Source organism: Panthera uncia, chromosome X (assembly GCF_023721935.1).
Source record: "Panthera uncia isolate 11264 chromosome X, Puncia_PCG_1.0, whole genome shotgun sequence".
In the NCBI taxonomy this organism is placed as follows: Eukaryota; Metazoa; Chordata; class Mammalia; order Carnivora; family Felidae; genus Panthera; species Panthera uncia.
This window is the reverse complement of record NC_064817.1, coordinates 33,677,074-33,689,831: the sequence shown is the minus strand read 5'-3', so window position 1 is coordinate 33,689,831 and position 12,758 is coordinate 33,677,074. Positions and strand designations below refer to the sequence as shown.

Genomic DNA, 12,758 nt, shown 5'->3' with positions numbered 1-12,758 from the left:
CCCCCCCCCCCCCCCCCCCCCGCACTCTCTCAAAAGAAAGAAACCTAAAAAAAAGAAAAAAGAAATTGCCTTTGACTCTTGTGTGCACACCAGGAAGCCTCTCCTTGGCTTCCCCAGGCTCGTCTTCCCCGCTTGGTCCCCCAGCTTCCCTGCCTGCCAACACACTCCTTCCCCAGCCCTCTCTCTTCCCCGTCTCCCCTGTCGACCCAAGGGAACATTGCTGCTGTCCCTTCTGCAGATGACGCGGCGGCGCTATTCGTTCTGTTTATTACATAGCTTCCCTTTGATTTCAAAATAATGCCTTCAGCAAATGACTCCGGAGAGATTTCTTGGGTCAGCCCTGGCTTGGTTGGATCTTGCTGCAGGGTCACCTGCCCCCCGCGGGACAGGGCCCTGGAAGGGACCTAAGCATCATTGAAGTTGTGAGGATGCCTCGTCTCCCGACTCTCTTTGTGCCCCAACTATAAAAAGGTAGAAAGAGAAAGCCGAGTGTGGTGTGTGCCTCCCTTTTGAGACGTTGTATTTCTGCGGGTTTTGTGCCGCCAACGCGTGAGGCCCCCGGTCTTCCAAAGAACGGTCTGTTGGTGGCAGACGACCGTGGGCATGGAGGTCCTGCCTTCCCGTGGTGACCTTCGGGCCTTCATTCCTCGTATTCCTGTCTCCCGTCCGCCAGGCGAATACAGTGCTGGAAACAAACACGATCCCTTTGAAGCGCCAGAGGACAAAGATCTTCCCGTGGAGAAATACTTCGTGGACAGGCAGCCTGCGAGCGAGCCCCCCGCCGACCAGGCGGCCGGGGACATGCCACACAGCCCCACCCTCCGGCTGGACAGAAAGCGCAAAGTCTCAGGTGACAGCAACCACACCGAGACCGCAGCGGAAGACCTGCCGGAGGACCCTCTGCTGAAAGCCAAGCGAAGACGGGTCTCCAAAGGTGAGCTCGGTCGGCTTCGACTGCCTGCGCACGCGGCCAGAGGTGGACGGACATGACGTGTGCCGCGCACCCCGGCCGCAGGGCGCCCAGGGGAAGTCCTAATGCGGAGCAATGGAGACCCCCCCCCCCCCCCCCCCCCCGTTCCCGCCCCGGAGCCCTGGGGAAGCCGCTCACCCTTGCCCCAAAGCCAGATGCAGGAGCTCCAGCCCCAAGACGGCCAAAGATGAACAGGCCCCCTCCCAAGACTTGGTGACAGCCCTCGAGCAGAGGCTGTGACCACTCCCCTCCCCTCCCCCACCCCCCATTAGTGATGCTTAAGACAGTTTGTTCCCCCCCCTCCCCAGGGGGCTTGTTGATTAATTTGTAGTTATTTCTCCATTAGATGACTGGCCTGAGAGGGAAATGACAAACAGTTCCTCTAACTACTTAGAAGACCCACATTATAGTGAGCTGACCAACCTGAAGGTGTGCATTGAATTAACAGGGCTCCATCCTAAAAAGCAACGCCACTTGCTGCACCTTAGAGAACGGTGGGAGCAGCAGGTGTCGGCAGCAGAGAGCAAACCTGGCCGGCAGGGCAGGAAGGAAGTGACCCAGGCAGTTCAGCCTGAGGTCACTGCCCAGGGCAATAACAGCCCCGAAGAGAAACCTGGCAGGAAAAGGGCAGAGGCCAAAGGCAACAGAAGCTGGTCGGAGGAGTCCCTCAAATCCAGTGACAACGAACAAGGTACGCGGAGGCCACCCCGTGACCGCCCGCCCCGCTCGCGGAGGGTGGATCACCTGCCTGGGGAAGGGCGCCATAGAAAATGGACTGACTAGGATGTAGGATGTGGCGGGCGGGGAGTTCTCTCGGGAGGTCCTTCCAGCCTCCCCACTTCCCTGGGGGAGTGTATAGCGACGAGCTCGGGAGGGTGGCTGCTGTACCCGGCCCATGGCTGGGCAGAAAGGGCAAGTCTGGGTGACCCCGCGGGCCCGCCAGCACCCCGGTCGCAGCCTCAGACTGTGGCCGATCGCTAGGTGCTACGGGTTGGGGGTGGCAGATCCGGGAAGGGCTGGCTTGTGCCCTCTTGTCCCGGCCCTCCGGAGAAACTTGCCGCTTGGCGTTTCGTGGGTTAACCTATTTGCCGTTTGAATGTGGGATAATTAAAATATTAATGCTTTGGAAACATAATTGGTATATCTTTAAAAACTGAAGCCGCTCCAGTGATCAGTGCTAACAATGGGCTTTTCTTTCCGCACCGGCTACAACCGTGTAACGCCTGCTTCTTCTCCCCCTCCCTCCTTCCCGCCCGCCACCCCCTCCGGATTTAGGCTTGCCTGTGTTCTCCGGCTCTCCGCCCATGAAGAGCCTTTCATCCACCAATGCAAGCGGCAAAAAGCAGCCTCCGCCAAGCTGCGCGCCAGCCTCGAGGCCGCCTGCCAAACAGCAGAAAATTAAAGAAAGCCAGAAGACAGATGTGCTGTGCACAGACGAAGAAGAAGATTGCCAGGCTGCCTCCCTGCTGCAGAAATACACCGACAACAGCGAGAAACCATCCGGGAAGAGACTGTGCAAAACCAAGCATTTGATCCCTCCGGAGCCCAGGCAGGGCTTGTCGCTGACCGGAGACTACTATGTGGAGAACACTGACGGCAAGGTACCTCTTGCCCCCTGCTTCTCGGCTTCTGGGGACAAAGCTTTCCTTTTCCCAGGTTCCCCTCCCAAAACGTCACTCCCCCATCCTAGGGGCCACGTCTCCTGGGTGGTGGCCAAGTTTCAAACTAGTTAAGAATGAAACCCTTCCCCCCAGCCTCCCTCCACTCCACAGCCCCCCTCCCCCAAACAAACGGAGAGGGGAAAGTGCCTCCCCCACTCGGGTTTGTAACTTGCGGGGAGGAGGGGAAGAGACGCGGGTGCTGGAAGGCCGGCTTAACCACGAGCGCTGCCTGGTTTTGTGATAGGTGACCGTCCGGAGGTTCAGAAAGCGGCCCGAGCCCAGTTCCGACTACGATTTGTCACCAGCCAAGCAGGACCAGAAGCCCTTCGACCGTTTGCAACAACTGCTGCCGGCTTCCCAGTCCTCCCAGCTGCCGCGCTCAAGCTCCCCTCCCGAGACCACCCAGTCGCGCCCGATGCCGCCAGAAGCACGGAGACTTATTGTCAATAAGAACGCAGGCGAGACCCTCCTGCAGCGGGCAGCCCGGCTTGGCTACGAGGTGAGTGTCCTTGGGGGTGCCCGGATTCCAAGAGCCTGGGCTGTCGCTCCTCGAGGCTGGGGTGGGGTGGGGGAGGTGCCCTGGCTGAGCCGGGCAGGGTCTCGAAGGGTCTCGGAGCCCAGCGCCCCTCCCCTCCCCCATCAGGGGCTGGGCTGGGTATTCCAGCAGGATGTTTGCATTAGCCCCACTCGCGTTCCGACTCTTTGCTGGCTTGTTCAATCGCCATGTGAAAAGAAAGGCCTCTCTGATGTTCAGTTCGTGTTCAGGCAGGTAGGCTGCTTCGGCATCCTCCAGTCTCGCTCACTTATCTCTGATATAAAATCTGACATAACCCAGGGCTTGGCGACTGGGGGAATTTTAATGAGCCCTTTTGGATTCTGATTAGCAAGGGGGAGAGAAGTTATTAGCTCTATTTTGGGTTGCTTGCGCTGTTTCTCGGGCAAAGCGGTGCCCCTGTGGGGAGCGGGGCGGGAAATGTCTGGGCAGGGGTAGGGGGTTGGTGGGGGAGGGGGGCAGACCCGAAGAGTGAAGAGTCTTTTATGTGAGAGGGCGAGGGAGCCTGAGGGCTGCTGAGGAGGAGGAGGAGGAGGAGGAGCAGCGGGACTCAGGCCTAAGACTCACTGCCCCCTCCCCCACCCTGCTCCTCTCCAAGACTGGCTTACGTCGGAGCTGCCCTCTGAGATAGATGACCCCCTCTGCCCTGTGCGGCTCCCCCACCACACTTGTCAGATGAAATTGTGATGTAATAGCCCATAGGGCAAAGGCATTTTTTATGCTGGCATCAGCCCTCTGGGAGTTGAATGGTGAAAATAAAACGGGGCTCAGCAGGCGGAGTGTGGAGCTTGGAGGTGTGGCCGAGGGCTATGGTGGCAGGGCTCTGCCGGGGGCTCCCGGGATTTGCCAAAGTCCTGGCCCCCACACCCTGACCAGCTCTGTGCTTCCATCCGTTGTGGGGGGGGGGGGGCCTTGTCGGTGTGACCGCCTTGACCCCAAGCCAGCCCGTCCCCTGTCCCATTTGCTCGTTGGTGAAATGTGCTGTCGTTTGTACGGTCGTGTCTTTTCTGGAGATGTCCAGATTACCTGGAGGAAGCTCTCTGGGATGATTTTTAGTTCGGGAAGGTGAAACCCACGGGGCGGCCCCAGAGGAAGCCTCACCTGAGGGCTGGAGGGGGAGCAGGAAGGCAGCGGGCTCCACCCCTCGGTGGAGGGCGGGGCTCCCAGCCTCACCTTTGATCTTGACATTTCCACCAGTCTCCCTTTCAGACCAGGGACGGAACCCTGGTTGGTCCTCTGAGGAAGTTTGCATTTTGGTTTTCATGGAACCAGTGGGTTTGAGCCCTGGACCAAGGAGCACTTACTTGATCCAGACGTTTGTAAGCTACCTAAAGGGCCTTCGATGGCACGTGAAGCCGTAGAAGTGTTTATGTCAGGACAACCGGGGTTTTTTCTCGCCCCTTCACATGTGAAGTTCAATATGTAATTTGCACAGATCAGCGGTTCGGATGCTGAACATTTTAACTACCGACTTTTAACTTCCAACTTCCCAGGTTTCTTCAGGCAGGACTTAAAATGTTGCGATGATGGCCAGTTAGATGTGGTGGGCTAAAACTTTGAAAGGTGAAGGACAATTTGTTTAACCCCGTAAAGGTGTGTTTCACGAAGGCACTGACTTGGGAAGGCCTTCCTGAAGTTAGTCTTTCCCACTGTCATTTTCTGCTGAGCTGGACCTGCTATGTGTAAGCAAAAGGCTGTCCAAGCTTTGCGCTGTGTTTATCTGGTTCTTAAGGTTCAGAAGCACCCTCTGTGTTAAATAGACCACGTGCATGGCCAGAGACGTTCAAACCTTTCCCTTCCGGTAAAAAGGTTTCTGTTTCTTAGGCTAAAATGCCAATGTGCAACCACATGCTTGTGCGTTTAGTGGTGATGGTTAAATTTTCTATGAATTGAATAAATCATGTTTTTAAAAAAGTTAATGAGGCATTTAATTAATTAACAATGTCGGGTTTATGGCCTTTATGGTTACATTTTGCGGTTAATGGCATACGGCTTATAGCCGCTTAACAGAGAATTGTCCAACAAAAACAGTTTGATTTTGTTTGGAAATGGGGGGGCTGCCCTTCAAACAGTCCCATTTCTAGTGTAGAAAATAAACCAAGAACCGTACTGGGGACACCAACTTGCCCAGCCTCTTCACCATTGTCTCTGTTGGTGACAGCGGTGGCCAGCCTAGAGGCCGCCGCTGTCCTAGCTAAGAGAGAGCGGTTAGCCTGCTCAACCGACCCCGTAACCGAGAGAGCCTGGCGTCGGGATGGGATGCTCATCACAGCATGATTGCACCCCCCTCGCAGGGGCCCTCTTGGGCCTTCTCAATCTTTCTAGCTGACCAGGTACCAAAAGACTGGAGCTATAGGTCTAGGGTTTCATGTGAATTGAACTTGGGCTCCAACCTCTCCGGACCTCTATTTCGAAACCCGAGTGTTGAACGAGAATAGCACCGCCTTCCCTTCCTGAGGTCTCCTAGATGACCGCGGGATAACAGATGACATACTCATTTGGGGAGAGGGAGAAGTCCTTTGTAAACAGCGATAGCCACACAGCTCAGTTGGGGCAGCCCATGTCAAAGAGTTTGACCCGGCCGTCGGGTTACTACTGCCTTCCCCACCACCCTCCAGGAAAAGAGGGTTGACTTACCCATCAGCTTTGTCCTTTCATTTCTAGGTACCCTCAGATCCGTCCAGTAGCGACAAAGGTTTCCAGGTGAAGGCCATAGTTGTCAGAGCAAATAAACCCTGGGTTGATAGGACACCAGGCAGGCCGCCGGGCCGAGGGTAAATTGATCTGTGCACAGCGGTGGTGCTCAGACCTGATCCCAGAGCCACGTGACGGGGCCTCTCCCTGGCTGGGGCACACAACTCATTAGCTTCCAGCCGTCCACTCGAGTCTGGCTAGTGAGGGCCTGGGAGCCCAGAGGATTGTGGGCTTCCTGGCAGGTTAGGGTCTGAACGAAGACACTCATTTGTTGGGCACACCTTCTTTCTTCCTCCTCCTGTTTTGGAAGGGAGCTGCCTCAGTCGCCTGAAGCAGCAGGGCCCCGACGGCCAGGTTTACCAGCGTGCGATATTAGGTCCCCAGGGTGAGCATATGGAACCTTCCGGTCAGCTCCCAAGGAAGCGGTCGCTTTTGATTGATGGGTCCTAGAAAGGCCACGAAAGGTTTTCAGGCCCCACCTTACATCTGTGGGCGGCTGGAATGACCCCTGTTTGAGGTTTAACAGATGAGTTATTTAAAAGTTGTCACCGGGAGGCCTGCTCTGACCCCAGCCAGCTCCCTCTTACCAAGTAGACCACGTGTGGGCAGGCCCCGCCTACCCCCAGCTCTCGGAACCTGACGGCTCTCTGCTGGACATGACTTGTAGGAGAACAGTGTAGTGTGTTTTCTGGTGGCAAATGCTGTTCTGTGTGTTTGAAAACTTTCTTAATCAAGGTAATAAAACACTGAATAAATTACTGCTCTGCTTACCGGGAGCAGTTCATATTAATATTTTAATACACCAAAGAAGTCAGATTAATAACAGTGATTCTAATGCAAACCGTTGACACAGAATACCTTCCTCGAAGGGGGAAGGGTAGACTTGTTTTATTTAGTTCTTGAGACGCGTAGGCGGCAGTGTGTGGTATGTCGGATGCTCATCTTTAACTTCGGTAAATCCGTAAATATCATATCGATTCCGCTCCGAGGGGGGTGGAGCGAGGTGACATATAGGGCGGGGGTTGTTTGAAGAATTTCGTGTCCCTTCTTGATGTTTTCTGTGGTGCAAAGAGTGTCTCTTTTACCCTACTTACCCTGCAAGCGGGAGCGTGGGAGGACCTGGCTAACCTAACCGGCCACCCCCTCCCTCTCTACGTGAAGGAATGTTCTCCGGCTGATTTAATCTCTGCGCGTCGGTCGTCCATGCTTTCATCCAGACTTGCGTTGTTCTCCACTACCACCTACTGAATGGGCCCGTTCAATCTTTGTCACACATGCCCTCGCCCCCTCACCGACACGTCCACCGTCTGCCCACCCCGCGGTGGCTCTCGGGCCCAGGGGGGGTGTGCCTTTGAAAGAAGGCACTGACGGGCTCTGGAGAGGTCACCCTCGGAAGGTTCGCCGTGCGATGATGGATGACGGCATCCCTCTCCCCCTCTCCCCGCAGGAAGTGGTCTTGTACTGCCTGGAGAACAAGATTTGTGACGTGAACCATCGAGACAACGCGGGTTACTGTGCCCTGCACGAAGCTTGTGCCAGGGGGTGGCTCAACATTGTGCGACACCTCCTTGAATATGGCGCGGACGTCAACTGCAGTGCCCAGGACGGAACCAGGTCAGTGGCGGTGGTTCTCAGGGCATGTGGAAAACCCCCAGAAGGAAAGATAGATAGAGACTGATATGTAAGCACGCAGACGGCAGAGTCCTAGAATGGAACGGAACAGACCTTTCTGGCAAATTTAGATAGAACGTTAACAGTTAGTAACGTTCCCCTGGACAGAAGTCCCTGAAAATGTCGGAGCCTTCACGAATGATCGCAGGTGTTGCCTTTGAAGACACTGGACTTATTGTCAGCAGTTTTTCTTAACGTGTCTTTTATTTTTGACGGAGAGCACGAGCGGGGGGAGGGGCAGATAGGGATACAGAGGATCCCAAGCAGGCTCCTCCCTGACAGCAGAGAGCCCGATGCGGGGCTTGAACTCACGAACCGTGAGATCATGACCTGAGCCGAAGTCAGATGCCCCATGTCAGCATGTATTAAAGCACTGTATTTAAAATACACGTGAGTTGAAAGTCCCAGGAGTACAGAGGGCCAGAGGCCACTGGCTCCGTAGGACCCGCTTTGTCCACTCACATCCCCAGGCCTGTCCCCTACCCTGCCCTTGACCTCGGTTTGTTGGTCAGAGGCCCAGGTCTGAGTCAGCCCAAGCATCTTCCTGATTGTGTGCATGGGATGCCACCAGGAGGCGGGGCATAGGGCTTTCCTGACAGGCATAAAATTAGCAAAACTGAAAGGTATTTGGTGTTTCGTGATTTCCAAATAGCATTCCCTCAGGACGGGACTGCGGGCAACTGCCTGACCCCAGTGGACACCGGCCGGAAGAGTGTGTACCCTCCCAAGGTCTCACCCCAGGGACTCTGCTTCTGGGCCAGAGGTTTGATCATTGATCTCTAAGCTGCTGACATGCGCCTTTCAGGAAAGGCTCCACTTCGTACCTAGTTTCTTTTTGAAAAAAGGAGTAGGCTTGGGCCACCTGGGTGGCTCAGTCAGTTAAGCGCCTGACTTCGGCTCAGGTCACGATCTCGCGGTTTGTGAGTCCGAGCCCCGCGTCGGGCTCTGTGCTGACGGCTCAGAGCCTGCAGCCTGCCTCGGATTCTGTGTCTCCCTCTTTCTGCCCCTCCCCCACTCACACTCACTCTCTCTCTCTCTCTCTCTCTCAAAAAGAAACATTTAAAAAAAGGAATAAGCTTTTCTTTTTTCTTTTTTTAATGGTATAACAATTGCTTGGTGTTTTGGCTTCCATAATGGTGCGATTCCCTGCCCTCCCCCCCCATAAATTCTCATTTTCCAGTCTGTTACTGCTTAAGTTCATTGAAAATGATTTCCTTTGGGCTTGAGTTCCTCCTGGAGTCCTGGATTAAAAATAGACTTGCAGTTGAGAATTAGGCCCGAAATGTGTCCCTTCACCTGCCTTGTAAGGGGTTAAGTACAGAAATCACAACAGAGTGCTTCGTTGCTTGACCTCGGGCCACTCACGGTGCCTCAGTTCCCCTGTCCGGAATGGCAGAGGTAGGCGCACACCTTGGTGAAATGGCCCCCCCAGGAAGCTTGGCCCGCGCATATCCAGTCTTGCACGTTGTCAGAGGCAAGCACACGTGTAATCCCGCCGCGTGTCTCTCCTAGACCTCTCCACGATGCCGTCGAGAACGATCACTTGGAAATCGTCCGTTTGCTCCTCTCTTATGGTGCTGACCCCACTTTGGCTACGTACTCAGGTAGAACCATCATGAAAATGACCCACAGCGAGCTTATGGAAAAGTTTTTAACAGGTACGACAGAGTTCAAGACGTGGGCTTATTACTCAACCATTGAGATGGCTTCTTCGCGCGTTTCTGTCCAGGGAATACCACTCAGTCGTGGGGCCCTCCCTCGTTTACCTTAAGTTATACTTCCTGGGGAAAGCGAGTCTATCAGAGAAGGGATACGAAATTCAAAGACAAGATACACACTCTTAATTTGCTTGCAAGGGCTGAGAAAATGCGTAGCTGGCCCGTCTAGGTTTTTTGGTGGGCTCCGGGGGCAGTGAGGGTGGCCCGTCTGTCCGGAAGGCAGGTGGACAGGTATGCAGGTCCTGGTCTGATGTGGCAGAGAACCGGGTGTTGGAAGCAGGGCACAAAGGGGGCGCTGTGGGATAGCCGGGAAGTCGCATGCCAGGCCTGACGGTAAAATGCCCCCGAAAGCGGCCAGCATTTGATTCTCCCCAGCGGGTTTTATCTTGGTTTTCTCCCTCCAGATTATTTAAATGACCTACAGGGTCGCAGTGACGAAGATTCCAATGGCTCCTGGGAGTTCTATGGCAGCGCTGTGTGCGGTGAGCCGTTGTTCCTTCTGGTTCGGTGGGAAGTGAAGGAGTTTTCTGTGCTGTGGGCGAGGGGCGGTGGGCAGTGGGCGCCATGAGCAGGGCCGACTTGGGAAAGAGTTTTTCACGGCGTCCTCTTTCGACAAGAGCCGATACCTCGCGGTGGCTTATTGATTTCTCTCTCTCTCTCTCTCTCTCTCGTTTGCCCTGCATTAGAGCCAGATGATGAAAGCGGATATGACGTTTTGGCAAACCCCCCGGGGCCGGAGGACCAGGATGACGACGACGAGGCCTACAGCGACGTGTTTGAATTTGAGTTTTCAGAAAGCCCCCTCTTACCGTGTTATAACATCCAAGTGTCCGTCGCTCAGGGGTGAGCATGGCCATCACGTGCTCGTGGACTAGTTAGGCTGCTCGGCGGCAGGAGTTAGAGACGCCTTTAAGCAGATGGCGGGTGGGTGGGTAGGTGAGTGGATTCCTCAAAGCCCACGAAGCCCACAGCAGGCCTTTCCCAGAAAAGGCGTGGAGGTTGGGAACACAGCACCCCTGGAGCCCAAGGGACGTTGAATTCAGTGATTGGAACTTCACAGAAGAGTCCGCAACTTGGATCCTTGGGTCACTAAACTCTTTGGAAAGGGGTCCTCCTTAGGAGTCGCCCCGTCCCGCCCCCGCCCTGCTCCAACAGGCCACCGTAGGGACCTTCCAAGGCCTTTGAGGTCTGTTGGCCTATACCCATATGCCCCCTTCTCGTGTGAACTGGAAAAAGCGTCCCAGGGCACCTCGGGTCTCGTGTGTCCTCGGGTTTGGTCAGATCCAGTCTTGCCCCCCCGCGGCCAGGCCACTGAGCTGCAACTGACCCATCCCTCGGGGGGTGCGTACACGTCGGGAAACTGTTCTGCTGAATGTTGACAGAGGTGCTTAATGAGTAACATCCTCTTCACGTATGCTGTTACAGTGACATTTTATTAGTAATAGAAATCACAAAGCGTGGCAGGGTGTACAGAAGGAATGTAACACCTTCCCTCTCAAAAGCGTCACTCCCCAAAGCACTGAGGGGTGGGGGGAGGGGGGAAGAAAGCCAGCCAGCCTTCTGGGTGTCTAACGCTCCGTTCATGGGGGTTGGAGGAGACGAGAGACCAAAGAGGCCTCTGCATCACTGTCAGGCTGGGAGACCGAAGGCTTCCCGCGGTGACGGCAGCGAGGCACTCCCTTGGAGAGTGGTGACCCGAGGTGTGGCCAGAGCTGAGCGAGCAGGTGTTTCACCTGGAAGGTTCTGGCAGCACTGAGATCCCCACCCCTCCCAAGAGAAGGCTCTTTCAGAGGTGCGGTCCCTGCTTCCGTTTAAATCGTCTCTAGACGGTCTCTTCCTGAATCCAGCCGAGTCCAGAGTTGTCGCCGCGTAAAAGTAGATGTCACAGGGCTGGTGAGACCCGGGGCGGGGACCGCGGTGTCCGAGCGGAAGTAACCGCTGGCCCGGCCCAGGGACTCGGCTCCTTGGAGGGTGGGGTGCGGGGAATAGCGGGGAACGCTTTTAAGTTGGCCGCAGCCTCAAACCACTCTCCCCTCTCACGCGCAGGCCTCGAAACTGGCTGTTGCTCTCGGACGTGCTCAAGAAACTGAAGATGTCCTCCCGCATATTCCGGTGCAACTTCCCAAATGTGGAAATCGTCACCATCGCAGAGGCAGAGTTTTACCGGCAAGTTTCGGCAAGTCTCCTGTTCTCTTGCTCCAAAGACCTGGAAGCCTTTAACCCCGAAAGCAAGGAGCTCTTAGACCTGGTGGAGTTCACCAGCGAGCTTCAGACTCTGCTGGGCTCGTCCATGGAGTGGCTCCACCCCGGCGACATGGGCTCGGACGACTACTGGTGAGCTCGCCGGGCCCTCCATGTACAGTGTGGTATAGTGTTAATCTTTGTGCATATGTGTCATAATACGACTATTTCTGTAAAGAAAGGACACTATTACATACGAAAATATCTCTTCTTTATATAAGAGAAACGGCTCCAGTCAGAAGTACTTAGAAAACACGGATTTCGTTGCTGTCGTCGTTCTTTTCTTTTTAAACGTCTCCGTCAGTTTTTATGAAGTTGTCCTAACGTTTCTTTACCGTTTCGATGCACACACGCTTTGGGATACGTTCGTTTTTACTGGGACTGTTTGTTTTGTTCCATTTCTCTTTTAAGGAGAAAACAAACAATGAGGAAACGGAGTTCCACACTTTGACGTGACGTCACACAGAGCTCCCTCGTCGGAGGCCACGACTCTTGCGAGTGTGGTCCGAGCCACGCGGCCGGTTTCGGGGAGTGAGTTGGGTGAAGGCGCTTGGCAATTGTTGTACCTTTATGTTTTGTTTACAGAGTACCTGCTCGGGCCAGGTCAATGCTATTGGATGTAATCCGGTAGTGTGTAATATAAATTCAAACCATATCCACACACAACAACTAATTGTATGAAACTTTTATATCCTAATTTAAAAAGCTGTGAAATTAGTTTTCACGCATCAAACCGGATTGTTTATATGTTTAAACATTTTATGCTCTTATTTAAAGAAGACTGAGCTATTTTTTTCTGTACCCTGTAAAATATTGAGAACTAACATAATAATGTCGAGGTTGCTTGGAAATGTACATAAAACTAAAATTTTCTGAATTGTGTGTTTATGTTTGAAATCTGTGTTTTAACTTTGTAAGTAAATTCTCTGCCTTTGTATTTATATTTTACAAAAATTTTCTTAAAAGGCAATAAACCTGTTGCGGAAAGGAGAAAATTGGAGCATCTTGTGTCCTGTGTATTCCTGAAGCATCACTTTTGTCGCGGATGTTGAAGTGACCACGAATATATGGTCTCTGTATAAACCGGGGCAAATTGGAGGATTTCAGGGCAGTTATACTCAGAATCCAGTTTGCAGTCCTAGGGGCGCCTGGGGGGCTCAGTCGGTTAAGCATCCGGCTCTTGATTTCAGCTCAGGTCATGGTCCCATGGCTCGTGAGATCGAGCCCCAAGTCTGTGCTGGGAGCGCAGA

General features: G+C 54.1%; 1 protein-coding gene across 5 annotated transcripts in view; it reads left to right on the top strand.

The window, feature by feature from the left end:
* The window catches only part of BCOR (BCL6 corepressor), a 44,141-nt gene extending 31,838 nt beyond the window's left edge, over positions 1 to 12,303 (top strand). For 3 of the 5 annotated variants that reach the window (XM_049643702.1, XM_049643700.1, XM_049643701.1), the window contains 9 exons: positions 674 to 934; positions 1,317 to 1,661; positions 2,246 to 2,571; positions 2,876 to 3,130; positions 7,326 to 7,492; positions 9,062 to 9,207; positions 9,672 to 9,749; positions 9,954 to 10,110; positions 11,314 to 12,303. In XM_049643702.1, the coding sequence (XP_049499659.1) occupies positions 674 to 934; positions 1,317 to 1,661; positions 2,246 to 2,571; positions 2,876 to 3,130; positions 7,326 to 7,492; positions 9,062 to 9,207; positions 9,672 to 9,749; positions 9,954 to 10,110; positions 11,314 to 11,605 (2,027 nt within the window). In that variant the 3' untranslated portion in view covers positions 11,606 to 12,303. The remainder of the gene's footprint in view (positions 1 to 673; positions 935 to 1,316; positions 1,662 to 2,245; positions 2,572 to 2,875; positions 3,131 to 7,325; positions 7,493 to 9,061; positions 9,208 to 9,671; positions 9,750 to 9,953; positions 10,111 to 11,313) is intronic. The other 2 variants (XM_049643704.1, XM_049643703.1) reach the window with 1 other exon arrangement.
* The last annotated feature ends 455 nt before the right edge of the window (positions 12,304 to 12,758 follow it).